Consider the following 18614-nt stretch of genomic DNA (forward strand, 5'->3'; position numbering starts at 1 on the left):
AAGCTATTGGTATGGGATAATTTAAAGGAAAACATCACAGAGCTGACACCTGAAAGCTGTGGGTTTCCATTCTGATTTTAATTTAAGTAGAGGTTTTATTATCAAAGTCCACGAAAACCAGAAGGGGAATGAAAAAAAAAAAACAAACCCCACAACAAAAACCAAACACATTTAAAGCTGCTACCAGTTCTTAGCATTGAACACAGGACAAGCTCTCTGGCAGAAGGTGGTAGGGCTGTAATTCAGTAGCCCATGTATTTTGACCATATAATTTTGATCTGGATATTTTTCATTACCGATGGACATGACGACAAAAGCAGTACCTTTGTTTCATCAGTTAACCTGAAGGCATTCACTTGTTGCACCATCTGCACTGTTAAGGAGATGTTTGCAACCTGCCAAAGAGTTCATTTCATCAGTTCTGAAGAAAAAAATGAGGAGCAAAATACTGCAGGAACGACTATACAAGAAAGTAAAGATAAAGGTGTATATGTAGTCAGCGTGGCTGTACAACCCCAGGTACCCAGACATGGATGCTTCCAAAGAGGTTTCTCAAACAATCCCATTTCCCTGGGAGAGTAAGTGACCATCCACAGGAATCAAGGACATCAATCTGGTTCCATGTTGCTGTGAGACAGCATGTAAAGGAGCACACTCTGCACTCCAAGTTAAGCAACAACCAGCAAACAGAACTGCATGCACAGAAACAGGGCCACGTAAGTAAAAGTGACCCATGGAGACTGTTTTCATGACTGAAAGAGCATGGCCTGCCCCAGAAGCGTGGGCTTAGCACACACTGCTGCTTCAGGATAAACAGAGGAGAGGTTGGGAAAATGAGAGTTGGGAAATATTTTCCTCTAAAAATATTATTTATTAATGAGAATTAGCATGGGGTTTTTCCCTATGTCTCCTCCTGCCTTATGAAGGAAGCAGGCTGGCGTCTGCCCCACTTACTTCGGCTAACCGGGAGTGTTTGTGCACCACCTCAGCCTTGTTCATCGGCGTCAGCTGCTGCAGCACACTCCGACTGTTCGTCAGGGCCCGCGTCAACCGAGCAAACTTTGTCCAACCTGTGGGAAAGAAGAAAATCATGTCAAAAGTACTCGGAGCTCATTCATCGCCAGTAAATCTCCTTTCATGTTCCCGATACCAAGTCTCAGACTTGAATAGTTTCTCTAAATTGCTGCACAGCACAGCTTCAGGCTCCAAGCTTAAAGACCTTGCGAAAGAGGAAAAATATTGCTGCTTCAAGGCAACCACGAGTAAATCTGAGTAAAATCACAATGCTCTGGCTTGTTCTTTCTTCTGCCTTTTGGAGACATTGTGTTAGAGGGATCACATTGTGCTTTCACCCTTCTGGGGAGTTACTGTGCTGCTGAAATCTAATTCTAAGCCACTGAAGTCAATGCAAAGGCTTCCCTAGTCTGCAAATCCTGTTGAAATAAAATCCTCCCCACATCCAGAAAGGTTCCTGCTGACTCAGGGCCACTGGAGCAGCCCCAAAAGTCTGATCCTCAAGTCTTTACTGTTTCCTGCCCCAACAGGTCTTCAGGGATAAAACTAAAACTTTGAAAAAAAACTATTAAAAAAAAAAAAAAAATCAGTGAAATTCAGGGCTACAGCAACAGCAATGCTTCAGACAAAAAAAAAAAAAAAAAAAAAAAAAGACTTTAAAAGAGATTTAGCACTAGATTTTAAATGGCATTAAGAAATACATTTAGCTGCTAAACTAATAATAAACAGCTGCCTTAATGGTAGCTTGAGACCCACACACTGGGCCACCCCTGGGGAATTTTTTTCTGCAGCATTCAGAAAGGAGTAATCAGAGTTTGTTACTGACAGCAGCACCAACCCGAGAACATGTCAAGTCAATCCTGCTGGAAAAACACCCAAATGTGACAGCTGGCGTGGATATGTCAACTGATGAGGTAAATCAGCAGTAGCAAAGAAAATGCCAGGGGTTCAAGCAGTGTAGCACCTCAGTGTTACGCAGGAAAACTGAAAATCCAAGTATCCACAGGAAGGAACTGCCTCCCCAAGAACACTGAAGGAGATGTTCAACATTCAGGTTAGCCAAGTATAACCTGGTATTTTACTACACAGCTGTGTACAGAATATCAAACAAGTTATGGACAGGAAATGGGTTCAGGAGAAGGTTTTACTTTTATTTAACTTGAATGCTAAGTAGGTGAAAACTGGGGGAAACATCAAATCTGAGAAACGATGTCAGGGACTTGAAAAGTTAAGGGAAGCCCAGGATTAGATAAAATGAAGAGCAGAGAACAGACAAGACAATAAAACTTCAAAAAAAATTTAGTTTGGCTTTTCAATTTGCTACATTTATATCACATTCACACAAATGCAAATCCATTTTTCATCAAGCAGCAATCAGAACATATCTAAATACCATGATACACCATCAGCACAGAACGAACCATTTGTGCCTGGCTATTTACATACGACCTCAAAAAGGTACATAAAAAATGCACTGGGAAAAGGTAAAAAATAGGAATATTATTAACTTTTCAAATCTAAACCTTAAATGTGCATTTCAGACACACTTCACGCTTCTCAAGCTTACAAGGGATATTCTATTAGGACCATGCATCTTCTGTATAAAGCAAGTTTAAGACAGACTATAGTGATCTGAGTATGAACTATGAATTTCTAGGAAAAAAATGTGTTTTTTCCTAATCCTGTGGTTCTTTTTCCTAATCATATACAAAACTGTGGCAGGAAGATAGCTTTAAGACAAAAATCAGAACTGTTGTTTATCTTTCTTAGCCAGTGATTTCAAAGAGCAAGTGAGCACAGCAGCAGCGTTGGGACTGCTCTGCCTCGACACTTCTCACAACTGCTGAGGCCACAGTGCATCCAGCCAATTGCTTTTGGCACCCTACAGCCATGCTGCAAGAACCAGAGGAAAAGAGCAGCTCTCCTCTGGGCAGGTGGTCACCCACCCCCAGACCCTGGGCAGGTACTCACCCAAACATGCACATGCTTACGGTGCTCTCCTCCCCTGACAGACACTTCCCTGTGGTCCATGGGGATGAATTCAGGCCAGTCCCCAAACTTTAGTTTGTCACCCTACCCCACCGAGCTGATAGAAAAGTGATGGAAAAGTGCTTGGCAAAGCCAAAACCAGCACAGCCAAACTGCTGGATTCAGTCCCAAACACCCTTATTTGTCACATTTCAGCTCTGTCAGCTACTCCAGCTCTCACAAGAACCTCATGAAGTTCAACAAGAAGTCCAAAGTACCTAAGGAAGTACAACCACACACACCAATACATGTTGGGGGCTCCCCAGCTGGAAAGCAGCTTGGCAGAAAATGAACTGGGGTTCCTGGTGGGCCAGGCTGAGCACAAGCCAGCAACATGCCTGTGTGGCAATGAAGGCAGCCAAGGGTACCGTTCGCATTAGACAAAGTATTGCCAGCAGGTCAAAGGAGGTGATCCTTCCCATCTACTCAGCACAGGAGAGGCCAGAACCTGGAGCGTTGTGTCTAACTCTGGGCTCCCCAGTACAAGGGAGACATGGACAAACTGAATAGTGTCCAACAAAGGGCCACAAAGATGAGTAAAGAGCATCTGGAGCACCTCTCCTACGAGGAAAGGCTGAAAGAGCTGGGATGGTTCAGCCTGGAGAACAGGCTTGGGCAGGGGGGGTGGGGGTGTGTGGGGGGGGGGTGTGGGGGGGGGTGGGGGGGGTGGGCGCGTGTGGGCGCGTGATCCTATTAATGTATATAAATACCTGAAGAGAAGGTGCAAAGAGGATGGACTCAGGCTCTTTTCAGTGGTGCCCAGTGACAGGGCCGGGGCAATGGGCACAAAACGAAACACAGGAGGTTCCTTCTGAACATCACGAAACACTGTTACTGTGAAGGTGACCAAGCACTAGCACAAGTTGCCCGAAGATGTTGTGGAGTCTCCATCCTTCCTTGAAGATATTAAAAAACTGTATGGACATGGGCAGCTGGGGGGTTGGACAAGGTGACCTCCAGAAGTCTCTTCTAACCTCAACCATTCTGTGATTTCTGATGGCTGATGGTTAATGATTCAAGTTTTACTTTATTTTCTAAGGTTTAGGGAATTAATCAGTACAGTGATTAAATAAAAGAGTTGGAGAAGAGTCACGGACTGGCAATGATAGGGGATGGCTTCATATACTCTCTAGAAATCCTTTCCTATGGTGCTTCACAGGCTGAGAGATCCCACTCACCAAAACATGGGCTTCAAAAATGCCCCTCCTCTTACACATGCAAAACTGGTAAGAAACCCCTTGTCACCATCTTGGGCAAGAAAAACATCTGTTCTGCATTAGCCACATCTACAGAAAAGCCTGGGGGAAGTTGAGGAAGATGTACAACAAGGAGCTGGAGTAAGACACATACAAACAACAGCAATCTTTTTGCGGTTAAAATAAAAAGAAAGGAAAGAACTATGAGTTTTTCAAATACTCTCTTTCCACCTTGGTAAGATCATCAAGGTCATGTGAAAGAAAGCAGCCACATATTTTAGCATGCAGGGTTACCACTCTGCTCACATCTGGTCTGACCTCTTCTTTTCACAGAGCAAACCATTTCATCATGTCCTTTCTCCACCAAGACCAAAGCTTTGCTTTGTGCTAGCGCAGATCTTTTGCAAAAACCCTTCCAGCCTCATTTAGAGACTTCACATTTTCACTGTGAAGCCCATGATTCTAGACATTGGAAGTACAGAATACACCAACATGACTTTTTTCCTAATTCACCACAAAGTCCTGCATTATTCTACGTGCTCCAATCTATCCATCTGCAATAGCGTGAAAAAGTACCAAGTTCTTTTGTTTCCTATTTACAACCAAAGGGAATTAAAAACATAGCAACAGCAAGATGCTGGGGCATGAGTGGGAAGGTGAAAATGTATACAGGCTGCCTCACGTCTGAAATAATCTGTACAGGGTACATTTCTCCGTTTCTTGACCTTGTTGTAGACGAGGTAAGTTCAGAATTATATTTAAAACCAATGTGTATGTTTAAATAGACCAGGCAAAATTTGCATAGCTGCCTACTGCTGTCAATGTTTCTTCAAACAATTCTCTCCTTTCTTTTCCTCTACAGAGACTTGAAAAGAATGATAATTTGATCCCACGTATTAGTGGCCGCTTGTCCTCACAGATATTTTCAGTCTGGAAGGAGTGAAGGAGCAGAACAAATAGCAGGTGCAGGGGGGAGTGGGGACGTGGCGGGGGGGAACTCTGTGAGAAAATGCAACACTTCTGATTCTGTCTTCAGCTCAGCTGGATTGCATCTTTCTTCCCCAGCACCATTTGAAAAATAACATCCTGAACTTGCAACACTGTACTGAAATTCTTGCAAACAAAGTGAACATCATCAGATCACACACCAGATCAGGCCAGCAGCTGCTTCCTCTTACAAGAAGTTAAACTGGGTATTTCAGAGGAAGATGTTAACTACCTCAAATGGAAAAACTGTGGAATAACATACAGATAAAATGATTGGTTTTCCTGGTTCTTTTTAATTACTTTCTGATTCATGGACAAAACTGGAAGAATTTGTACCCCTGCTTTGAAAAAAAAAATCTCATAATCTGCATTCATTCTCATGATCCAAAACACGGGTCTGTTCTTAAGTAGGAGCCTAGCAAAACGTTTCCCTGTTCCTACCCATTACTCGAATTAAAATTCCTGCATTTTAAATAAACTGAAGATGCAGGTTTAACAATTCCATACAGTTACAAAAATAGGACATGAAGAAGGCAAGCATACTGATAGACATGAACTAGTCTCTGCCTTGGCCCAGCTGTAAGGCTGTCCTTCCAAGCATGCAACTTCTTAATTCCTCCATGAATTTTAGTCATAATTAAATATTTTACAACTACAAAACATTCTCCACATCTCTTGCTCTAATTAAGACTTCCAACTTCACAGCCCTCTGACTGTGGGGCTAACTGAGCCAGGGATGACTTGTGGCACACTTCATACAACAGCTGAGCCAAAGGTTTCTCTGAAGGGGGGAAAAAACCCAGAGTACTAAATTAAAAAAATAAATAAATTGGTATTTCTTTCAAACCTTAGACACTATGACATGACTTGAAGCTGTTAATGTTGTGCCTGGATGCCTGAGGGAGTGCAGGAGCACAGAAAGGAGGTAGGCAATAGTCAAGCAAAGCAGAGCACCCAAACACTTCCTTGGAGAGGGAAAAGCTTTCCAGATGGGTCTCTGATGCTCTCTCAGCCACTCACTAGGTCCATACACCACTACAGAAATGATGTGGCGTCCAAGGGGAACACAGTATTTCCAGCTTAGAACTTGATCCTACCATCCCTCCACTGTCAGAAAGTCCAAACGAGCTCACCTGAAACCCCTTATTCACCATAGCATGTACTTTTCCATCAGCTACTCTTCCAACAATAGTATTATGCCCACGCATCTTTCTTCCTGAGATTCTGAATCGGTCATTGTTTTATACTGGACAGCTGGGATAGGAACAGCTCTGCAGCAACTGCCCTCCTAACAGCTCTTCTCCAACACCACACTCACTGCTTACTCTGGGTTCAGGGACCTTCTGTGAGCCGCACTCTTGCATTGCCACAAGGAGCTCTCTCTCTGCCCTTCTGTTCACCAGTCTCCTTCCCATTAATACATCCTGCAGATCAATCCAGTACACAAACACTCATCCATCTCCAACACCCTCTCCCTCATCCTGCTGCCTACTCTAAGGAGAAATGTCATCCAGGTCAAAGATGCTGTTGCAGTGTATGGCAGAGAATGAAAAGGACCAGGCTAAAAGATGTCCAAAGAAAGTCCAGCCAGAGAGGCTTCACCAAGCAGAAGTGATGCTGAAAGTGATGGGACAGAAACGAATCACTGTTTCCTAACGGCTATCTGGAGACAAAACCTTTTAATCCCTCTCATTTCTCCCAAAGTGAAAAAGCAGGCAGAGATTTGGTTAGACTCCATCAAAAACTGTGAACCACCTCACTGTGCTCCCACTCGCACCAAGGAGCGAGTCCCGGTGCCTGTCCCACAGGGACATTCCCACCAAGGCACCGGGTCAGAGCTGGGCAGTTCCCTCAGCCAGGGTGAAGTCCCTGCCCCGGCACAGGCTAGTGAGCAAAAAAGACTTGGGCTGTTTTGATCTACTAGTGCTTCAGCCACCTTCCCTGTACAAACCTCAGCAGTCAATAGCCCTACCCATTGCCTTCAAAGATAACAGCAAATATTTTCAAATGTAAGTATCCACAAATGAGAAGATCTTCGAATTCTCCCCATAATTTCATTAGCAGTTGAAAATCCACAATCTCTCTGGAGTTTTGTAGAGGTCCAAATACAGATTTAGCCACCTAGCTAGCAGCCACACTGAAAAAAAATTAATTAAAATCTCTAGTTCATAAACTATACTATTTTAGAGCTAAATTCGTACCTCAGAGTTTATGAAGAGTTCAAAATCTCAAGACGAGATATCAATGTTCTTTATAGTGCACTTGCTCTGGAAAATCTAGACATGACTAGCTCCCCCTAATAAAACATTACTGTAGCTCTACTGGGTTGCAATTAACCTTTTTGTCAAGGTTTGTCTGGTCTTAAAAGGATCAGAAATAATGATGGCTTTTAAATCAGTGTAACAGGGAACTATCCAGTATCTTAGACTGCAGTGAAAACACTTGGGTTAAGACAAATATTTTGCGGGAAAAACAACTGCAGAGGGTGATTTCAGCAATACTCATGTTAATTCCCGCCTGCAGAAGTATAACGAACACCTCCAGACCATGGAAAGGTGGTTGTTCTCCTCCTTACGGAGGAGATAACATACAGAATGCTTAAATAATATATACTCCATGACTTACCTACAAAGGCAAAGAGCTAGCACTGCTCAGAGTTAGGCAGCACGGAATGCAATTGACAACACAGATCATCCTTTTGCATCTACAGTTAGCATCTACAAATCTCAACCATTTCTAGATATTCGGACAGTAAAATCATTACAATGGCTGGCTGTTTGCTCTTCATTGTAGGTGAAGTATGACTGAAAGAGCTCATGGCCTCTTCAAAAAAAAAAAAAAAAAAAACCGTCATCAGCCTGGGTTTGCTTTGTTAGAGAGAGAGGAATAAATGAGATTCCTGAATAAATAGAATAAGTCAAACAATGCTCAATCACTCCCACGATGCAGTAAAACAATTTACAGACTGAAGAATCACAGAGTCTATTCAAATGTAATTCAAAATATTAGGATACATTTCCTGATTTGAAATCCTGCGTTCCACTGTCTGATAACGACTGTACTCTTGGGATTTTTTTTTTTTACATCTGACCTCCATTCTTGATCAGCATTGTACCCCCAGTTACCACCCCCCCACTACAGCTATTGGGGAGCTCAAAATGGGTGGAGAATTAATGGGTAATATCTTGGGCATATCACTTCACCTCTCTGAGTTTCAGTTTCTTCTCCTCAAAATGAAGATAAGGCTAATGACCTACTTTGCAAGCCATTTTGAGATCTACTGATGAAAAATGCTAAGATTTATATACCACGAGACTACATTTAGTATACAATGCATTTTTAAATTTAATTCTGACATAGCCATAAATTTACAGTGCACAACTTCTTAAATTCCATGTTTCTGCAACTGAAGCTAAACCTTATGCACACACACAGGGCCACCAAGAACTTATTTCCCATAAGTATATAAAAACAAGTGTAAATTTGGGGAAGAAAAAAGAAAAGACTAAGTCCTGTAAATGTCAGTCAACTGGCTTTTAGGAGTTTGTCAGATAGCAAAACGGTGCCATTCAGTGGCCAAGGAAAAAGGACTATACCAGCTCAGGGTCAAAAGGAAGGCAGCTGCTAGAATTAAAAAAACAGCATATAATAAAGCACACAGGGTGGGAAGAAAGAGGGACCTTGTGAGCATGTGAATGAGAAATTATGGTTAATGAGAATGGACGTGGAAAGCTAAAGACATATGGGAAAAATCCTTCTCTGGCTGGATTTATTACAGTAACAATGAAGTTTTTAAAGGACTCCCAGAGTACAATCAAAAGGCTTTCTGCACCCATATGCAGAAAGGGCGAACAGGCTGACCCCAGTAATTACAGGTTGCTCAGCTTGATCTCAGTGCCAGGCAAAATGCGAGAAAAGCTGATCTGAGTTTCAATACGTTTAATAAGAAAGAAAAGGAAAGGAACATAACAAATGGCTGTCAATACAAAATGATGTAAAATGCCCCACAATGTTAATTTCATTATTTTGTAAGAGTATAAATTTGGTTCAGGAAGACAGCCAAATGCCTTGACAGAACAAGCTGTAAGCCAAATACAATGGCCAGCCAGAGCCACACATATGTGTGATGTACGCCAGAGAGGCATGAGCCAGGGCAGCTCCCTGTACCAGTGCTCCCTTTCTGGGCATGGGCTGGGAAACAACAGGGACCATTGACTTGATGCAGCGGCTGCCCTTGGTTTTCTCCCACCTGCAGCCAAGGACCCAACAGCTCCCAAATCGGCACAGCCACAGTGCTCATCTCGTAACACCACCTCATCCTGGTGCTGCACTTGAACCACCTCAGAGCCACAGCCTGGCCAAATCCTCTTATACGCTACTCTTCACTGAACTGACACCGTGTGACACACTTGACAAAATATTAAGACTACACAGTGGAGGGGTCTGCAGCGGGTCTGCAGACAAGTTGGTTGACCTTGAAGACATAGTCGTGTACCCTTGAGACAGCCACAAATTGTCAGGTATGTAAACGGGATGTGAAAACCCGGAACTTAAAACCGCAGCATATGGGCATATACAGCAACAGCAAATAGCAAGCAAGAAGAAGACGACAGAAAGCCTGTCAGGGTCTGACACATGTACTATCTAAGATACATAAGCAATATGACAAAGCAATAAAGAGCCATTTTGTCTGAACCCATCTACAATGATATGGTGTTTTTCAGTCTGTCTCGACTTGTGTCACCATAACAGTTTAGTAAATCATGGGTTAAATGGGTGAAGAACTTGCTACCTGGCAGATATCAAACAAGAAGTAGCAGAAAACAGTAAAACATTATTACCGAGCACTTTCTGGACAGGTCCCCTTCTATATTCAGTCCTTTTCTCTATGGTTTAAAAGTCATTGTAAGATGACTGATAAAATGTCCAGATGACAAGAAGATTAGAGGAATGTTAAACAGCAGTGAGGACAGTCGTGCAAGATGATGTGCTTGATAACTGGGCATCTGCCCATTTATCTCCAGCGTGGGAGTGGGAAATGTCCCTAGCAAAGAACAGTTCTGAAAAGGATCCAGAGGTCTTAGTAGATGAGCACGTGGTTTGCTTTGGCTAAGTCACCTGCTCCTTGGATATACAACAGCAAGAGCTAGGCTTGGAGAGGCTAAGCAATGGCAATATTGAGAAGTTAGCTGTGAACTCACCTGGCTACAACACTGGCCACAAAAACTGACTGGGAAACTGGAGGCTGAAGTCCGTGCCACCACAGTTTCATCCCTACTGCTGCTGATGAGCTGAATTAAAGTGCAGGTAAGTGTCTGTGCATCTGCCATCACCAGATGTATTGGGTCTGGCTGAGCCCCGTAGCAGCCCTCCTGGTGCTGTGCTCACACTGGCAGCTGGAAAGGTGGTGGTAACACACGGGTGTTTTGCCCGCTGCTGAGCGGTGCTGGCACAGCACCAAGGCTGGCCCTCCAGCCTTCCCTGCGCCTCACTGGCAGGCTGGGGGTGGGCAAGGGCTTGGGAGTGGACACAGCCAGGACAGCTGACCCCAAGTGACCAGTGACATCATTCCATACCATATGGCATCTGCTCAGATCTAAGTGCTAAGAGAAAGGAGAAGGACAGGGGGGGCATCCATTATTTATGATGTTTATCTTTTGGAGCAACCACTACACATACTGATGAAGCCCTACCTCCCGGGAACGGCCGAGCATCACCTGCTGATGGGAAGTAGAGAGTAACATCTTCTGTTTTCCTTTGCTTCCATGCACGCAACTTTTGCTATTGCTTTATGTTGACCCACAAGGGTTTTTTCCATCTTATTTTCTCCCCTTTGTTCTGCTGAGGAGGAGAGTGGGAATCGCTCTGTGGGTACCTGGAGTCCAGCCAAGGTCAACCCCGTACACCAGACCTCCAAATTCAGGCTGGACAGAGGTTTAAGGAGCTCAGCTCATTCAGTTTATCATAAGAAGGTGGAGCGATGACTTGATTATATGTGTAAATGCCTTAATGGGACTTTTTTAGCAAGTAGAAAAAATGCGTAAGAAGATGCCACTGCAAGAAGCTGAAGCCACGTTACTTTAAATATGACACTTTTTTAAAGCCAAAAGTGTAATGAAAAAGCCAAAGAAATACGAAGGAATGTTGTGGACCCTTGGGCTTTTCAGACTTTTAAATCAATACTGGATGTTTGTCTGGAGGGGATGGTTTAGTTACACAAAAGTTAACGGGTTCAGCAGAGGAGTAACTTTAGTGAAATGTGATGCCCTGTGATATACCGATTACAGTCCTAAATATCTCAACTATATTTACACTTATTATTACATATATGGTTTATGAATGTTCAGTTTTCTACATAGAAAGGGTATCAATCTACAAACAGTTACTGCTTCAAAGATCAACATCCAGTTTAATTCAATCTCTCACAGGGTAAGATTTGATTTCAATAGGATTTCTTTTTCATTGCACTTTAGCTTCTAGAAATTTACAGGCAGTTAATGTGCACTGTGGGTTGTTGATGGAGCACACAAAGGCCTCAAAAGGCAATACTCGATTCAGAAAAGTACTTTATTTCTGTGAAGGAAAACAAACAGCCCTGGATATGGAAATTCTCTCTTCTTCATCATGGTGGGTCTCTGACAGCAGCAAAGCAAGCAAAGGGGGATAGAAATAAAGCCTTGAAGAAGGACCTCTAGGAGCAATGAAAACAGAGAGGAAACTCCTTGTGACTGTTCAGCCTTTGCAGTGTCTGCTAGAAGCGCCACAGCACGTCACTAAAGACAGTAACTACAGGAACAGGAGTGAAGTGACCTCGGAAAGTTTTCCTGGTTACTAGCAAGCTGTGCTCATCCAAAATGGATGGTTTCAAATACCAAGAGACTGCATCATAGCATCATTCCTCTGAGCTGTCTACTCTTGGCACTAGAAGCCTACCTGGTGTCCTGGCAAATGACCACTTCTCTTTACACACACAGAGCCTCAAAGTCCTTTCTCAAGGCCCAGATGTCCTTGGATGCTGCATTCCAGACCCAGAGGAGGATGGAGAGATGGAGGTGATCTCCTTGGTGCCTGAAGGCACTGGGGGTGAAACTCTGCAGATCAGAGCAATAGGAAGCAGCGCCAGAACAAGTCGGTCTCCACAGCACCAAGACCCTTGTTATTACAGCCATGGAAAACTGCAATAAAAACATGGCAAGGGTATCCAAATTCTGACCTGCTAAATTACTGTTGTGGATTACCGTCAAGGTGATGTATTTAACAGGGTACGCTGTGCTTCAGCTAAAGGTAGAAACCTCATTTTCATGCTCTAATCCCTCTACCCGCTTCTATTATCACCAGGATTGATACCCCCTCAAGAAAAAAAAAGTTCCCATGTGCAACTAGTTATATATGCTTAATAACTTGCACTTATTAAAGATAAAAAAGGATCAGAATTATAGGCTTAGCAAGGATTAGCCAGCAAAAGTGCGTATTTCTGCAACTACCACACTTTTTATAGCCCTGTCACACTCTGAGATAGAGTTGTATCATTATATAGAGTTATATAACCATAAAGAGTTATATCACTGGAAGCATTACAGCATTGTCCCAGACACTCTTGATTATCAAAGCCTGGATCCATCAAGTGGAAAAAAAACCACCCAAGTTCAGGATACTGCTGTGCCATCTCCTGATCCCATCTGTCAACAGCACACAGTCCTGAGCTGTGGGGGCCTCATTAACTCATCTTTGCATCCTAATTCAGCGTCCCATCAGTACTCACCAGAACTTCCCAATGACTTCCAGCAGCTGAAAAGCTTGATATTTCACTCAAGAGACTCAAGATAACCAGTAAGAATCCTAGCTGAAAAAAAATTCCAAGTTTACCTAGAGGCCACTTTTTCTTCTTCACTGATGACACAAAGGGAATAAAGCCATTGCACAACTAGGTGAAACTCCGCTTTTGGCCAAAAAAAAAAATGCCAGTTTTTTTCTAGCCTTAAACTTTCAGTTTGCTATAATCTACAACACTCCTGGCTTCAAATGATGTTAACATTTTAAGTGGCTCTATTTGCCCTTCAAATAGCTAGGGCTCAGAAAAATGACTTCATTTTTTTCTGACAAATAAACATAAGATTATTACCACTGTGTGTCTTTGGAGGGACTGAAAGTCTTTAGATGTTTTTAAAAGGCCATTGGGTAAAGACAGAATAAAAGCACAGCAAGCTGATAAAAAGCACCCAGCTGTGACCCTACAATGGTACAAACATAAAAAAGAAAGATTCTTTGGGTTTTATCCTCTGGAAGAAAACACAATATGACCATTCATATGCTTGTAATGACCTTCCACCTCTGCTGTGCTAGACATTCAGCCAGGACACCTGGGGATCTGACCCTCCACCACCACAGGCAGGATCTACTGCTTGGTACTGAATCCAGATCAGACAAATGTTCACGTTACCAAAGAGAAGCAGGAGAAGGAAAGAAAGAGAGACCAGACAAACAGCACAGCTCCTTCACCGGAAAATAAGGCATTGTCCCAGTCACTACCAAGTGTGGCCATCATCTCCTGTGACATCATCTCTGCTGCCACTAATTCTCACACCTCTTCTTCCACACTGCCACCATCCACAGCTCACCCAGCAAGCCAGTAAGGAGCCCAGGCACTACAAACCATAAAGCAAGTCAACAGAGGGTGTTCTCCCTACCCTCCAGACTTGTTGATGGCACCTGCACCCAGGTGGCTGACATTTCCTTCCATTATTATCTTCACTGCTTCTACTTTAGATGCTGGGTTTTAGTTTGGGTTTGTTTGTTTATGGGGTGTGGGTGTGGGGTGCATTTGGCTTTTTGTTGTTGTTTTGTTTTTCAGTGGCTGTTTATTTTTCATTTGGTTGGGGTTGGTTTGGTGGGGTTTTTTGTTGGTTTTTTTTTTTGTTTTTTTTTTTTACATTTTCACATGGTTAGACACTTTAAGTAATTTTCCATTTACAAGGAATCAGCAGTACTTCTTGGTCACTGTTACAGTGCTATACATCATAGGTCTCCCACGCATTGCCCAGTGATAACAGATGCCAGCACAGGTAACAAGAAAACAAGTCAGTCAAGTCTTTAGTGTCGAACTGCCCATACCCTCTCAGAAAAGAAGTCTTTTGATCCCTGCCTTTATATTTTATCAGAGGAAGGTCGGTTTTAAATATCCCTTTTCTCCAGTCTTGCTTTAAGTCCAATAAGTTTTAACAGCTTTCTGGACTGCAACAAATTCACAGTCTCCTGGGTGAACCAGGAAAATTTTTCATTACTTTTACTCCCTCCTGCAAGCAAAGCCCCCTCCTCCTCTCTGACGGTATTAATACACAGCAAACAGCGAGCACACAGGTAAGTAGTGTCACAGTGCCCCAGACCTCTCTAACTCCCCTCACTCACACAGGGCTAGTCCCCATGACGCCAACTGTATTTTTTGTACTGAGCCTGTAAACAAGCATGTTTTTGAGCCTCTATCAGAGAAAAATAAATCCCAACTCTCCCTTGCAATGTGCTTTGTAGTAAGACAACTATTTTCTTTTATTTGTATGTCCTGTTTTCACAAATACAACAAGCTTCTTAACACTTCTGAGCAGTTCTGCATCCTCAGCACCTGGGTACCACTCCCTGCCCCCTGAAACTGCTGCTCCCTTGCAAGATCTACATGGGATGCTGACCGCACTGCAGCCACCAGAAGCAGATCTGGCAAACCCAACCATTTATTTCCAGGAGCCAGGACACACAGACACCCTGCAGTGTAGATACACCCATTGTTATGATTTAAAAAACAAATCCTTGTACCTCATAGGAGTGTGATATACTGAAGCTTCACAACAAAGCAACATACCTTCGAACAGTGCAGAATATATTGGTACAGAGATTATTGCATAATGGCATCAATATTTTATTTCTGTTGAATTTTTTATCTCAGATTTACTGCTCCCATAAGTAATAGACAGTAACTCATCTGCACCATAATTATTTATGTATTATGTATTGCATGGTCCTGGTAGAATTTCTGAAGCAAAATCCTTCTTTTAAAAGGGAAAAAAAAATAGCCCTTTCAATGACAAGTCCCAGCACTCAACAGCAGTATTTTACCAAAATACTTTTTACAAAAGTTTGAATTTTCTCTACTAAATTGTAATGTATATGTTTACCAATCTCATAATTCAAAAAGAAAGTGGCCTGACAACTTCTAAGCACATTGTAATGTTATCTGCAGGGACAATGAATTATGCACCTCTCCTAGCACTATGTCTGACAAAACAACACTGAGATCCCAGTGCCCTGGGATCTCGCAGATCCACCCAGTTGACACACAAAGGGTAATGCAACAGTGCTGTTTCCCCATCCCTGTAGTAAAATGGTGCAAATATTTGAATTTTTTTTATATGAAGAATATAAAAGAGAAGTCCTAATTTCTGCAAAAGCAGCAGAAAAATTGGGTCAGTGGTGTGTAATCATGGAGCTTGTTGGACATATCAATGTTAACCAATGCTCTAATCAAATGACCTTAAGCAAATTCTTAAGACTCCAATCATACACCTTAAAGGCACTTGAGAGACTGTACTGCTTTCTGCGATGTTTCGTTTCAAGGTTTGTGGAAACAAACCTCTCTGGCTGCCGACAACAATATTTTGCAATGCTCGTCGCCAATACCTGGCATTTTAACTAATGGTACCCTTCACTGGGGAACAGCAGTACACAAGTTACACACTTCACAGCTATTGCTCTTTCCCATAGGAACATTATTGTTCCTATAATGGATGCCGGGTGGATTCTGCTCCTCCACCACAAGATGGGGAGGAGGAGAGCTCAGTCCCCTCAGCACACCCCTGCCTCCCCAGGGAAGGCAGCAGAATACAAATCTCCCAGGCCAAGAATCCAAAGGAGGCAACATTCATCATTTCTACATTTGGGAGCCACCTCCAATGTTTTCCCTGTCCTACCGCAGCCACGCGCTCCTCAGTGCAACTACATACTGTGGGAAGTGGGGTAGAGCCAGCGAAAGGGGGGGAGGGTTGAGGGTTGGTTCCATGTGAGATACATCTCAGTCCCCCCGCACAAAGCATCAAATAGGTAATCCTACAAGAAGATCCTTGCAAAGACTGTTTTTCTTCCCTTTATGAGTTCCTACTACGTATTATATACACTGCAGCAAGCAGCCAGTCTGATGCCTTCAGACCTCTACAACTGAAGTCCTTTCAATTAACTAGCATTTATCCTAAAAAAAAAAAAAAGATTATTTCCAGGCAGAAGAATTCCACGTTAAAGAGCTGAAAGTGAAATAAAGGAACATTTGCAGTTTGCCAGCTAAATTGGAGAGGCAATAGAGCTTACAATGGCTGAGAAGGTATTCCTGTATCAGGATCTTAGGACTTCAAGGATAATATACCCTCCAGACAAAAAAGTTCTTATATTTGGCATTAGCCCAAAGAGAGGCTTTTTGGTTTATTTTAAGTCTGTCTTTACAAATCTACTTTTCAGTTACACAAACACCTATAGTAAGCGTTAACTAGATCATAAGAAATTAGTTCAAAACCTGTTTGCATTCAAATGACACCAAGTTTATCCTAAAGAAGACAGCTTAGAGCACACGTTGCTCTCAGTGAGAAAACAAGCCTTTCTAAACATGCAGTGAAAAATATAGCAAGGAAATAATCATCAGAAGGCAACTTCCAAGAGAAGATAGGATGTGGCTGCTGTGGCATAAATGCCCTTCTTTATGTAAGCATGCATTATTTTACCCAAAGCAATAAACAAGTGAACCTGACACAAGACATACACCTTATAACCAAAGCAGAGGATACTCCTAGATCCTCTCCACCTTTCCCCCCCCAATTCTCTCTTGTGCCAAGCTGCGGGTCTGGCCATGGGTCGTTAGGTGATGACAGCATGGTGCATCTCAACACACATCACCACCAGCAGCTGTGAAGTAACACGTGTGAGGTCCACTGCCATGCAGTCACCATTGCCGACCAATAACAAAGGATCCAAACAGGCTGTTTCTTTTGCACTTCATCTCCAAGAGTAAGAAAGTGAGGAAATATCAACACCTCAGCACAAAGAAACTGAAATTACTTTTTTCTGAACAGAAGATGCCAGCCCCTTAGGAGAAAGGTCTCACAAAACAACACAGTAATGACTCAAAACTATGTCATTTTTAGCAAATGCCAGCCGTGAAATTACAAAGGAAAAGGAAGGCTTATGACTCTGGCAAAATGTTATTAGGGAATTTGTACTTGTGGTGATTTGTCTTTTATTTTTAAGCAATAATATAGGAGAGCGGCATTGAAACTCTTGATTCTGAATTGTCTGAATTCAAGACACAGATCACAGGCACAACATTCCTGCCACAGGACTGAGCTCAAGCATGTACTTTATAATTTACAAAAAATAATAGTGTATTTCATATTTACCTTTTGTTGAATCATCTTCAATCGGTTGTTTGAACAAAGTGATATCCTTAAAAGTGCACAAGAACAAAACCACTTTTTCATGCTCATTTCTTATAGGTGCAATTTGCATGTAGAACCAAACTGGGGTTCCTAAAGCAGAGAAAAAGGTGAAATTGGACTGTAGTGCAGCACAAACTTTCCCCAACCTATACACAGAATATTTCATTATTTATATGTTAATATAACACACATGTAGTTTAGGACCATATCTCAATATTTCTACATCTTCCAGATCTTTCAATTTTACCTCTGCAAAGGAAAACAACATATTCTCATTTTTACAGCTTCATTAATCTAATCAGGTGATAAGCAGAGACAGGATGTTTCATAAATCTCCATTCTGAAATAAAACATATTATTCTTCCTCTCTTGTTCTTTTTTTTCCCCCGGCACATCTCACAAACTTAGTGCCTGCAAGGTAGGAAGGCAAGAAAAAAAAACAAAAACTGATGGATGGTATCTTTGATTCCTTCTTCGTAATATGGATAACATTGAGCGATCAAATCCAAAACTGATGGAGTATACTGTCAAATGCTCAAAATTTGATTTAACTCCGTTATTTAAGAGGACCTGAGCTAATCCAGACATAGCCTCTGATGTCCTATCAGGACAAATCAGGAGATCAGATTTCCTTTTTGTGTTTCAGGTCATACTCTCCACTTCCTCATTGTCCTGCCCAGTGGAGCACTCTCACAACGCAGTTATCTCTATTGAGCTTTTGAAAGAAATACAAAATATTCTTCAAATCCTACCACTCAACAAATAAACATCAAAAAAATGTCTACAGTGTTGGAGTGGTTAGCACAGCTTTTGGTAAATCCTCACTGTTCACACAGGGCTCCTGCAGGTGCTCAAGAGCTGAAACTGGTCTTGTTTCCTCCTCAGCTGAAACGCACATGGCAGTCCTCTATGAACATGCAGATCT

The 18614-nt window shown here is 42.4% G+C and overlaps 1 protein-coding gene across 1 annotated transcript in view; it reads right to left on the reverse strand.

The window, feature by feature from the left end:
- KCNH5 (potassium voltage-gated channel subfamily H member 5) overlaps positions 1-18614 on the reverse strand; it is a 160209-nt gene that overhangs the window by 116444 nt on the left and 25151 nt on the right. Inside the window, exons 4-5 of the mRNA XM_056347502.1 lie at positions 17651-17779; positions 955-1070 (exon numbers count right to left, since the gene is read on the reverse strand). Of these exons, the coding sequence (XP_056203477.1) occupies positions 955-1070; positions 17651-17779 (245 nt within the window). The remainder of the gene's footprint in view (positions 1-954; positions 1071-17650; positions 17780-18614) is intronic.

Source organism: Falco biarmicus, chromosome 7 (assembly GCF_023638135.1).
Source record: "Falco biarmicus isolate bFalBia1 chromosome 7, bFalBia1.pri, whole genome shotgun sequence".
Classification (NCBI taxonomy): Eukaryota; Metazoa; Chordata; class Aves; order Falconiformes; family Falconidae; genus Falco; species Falco biarmicus.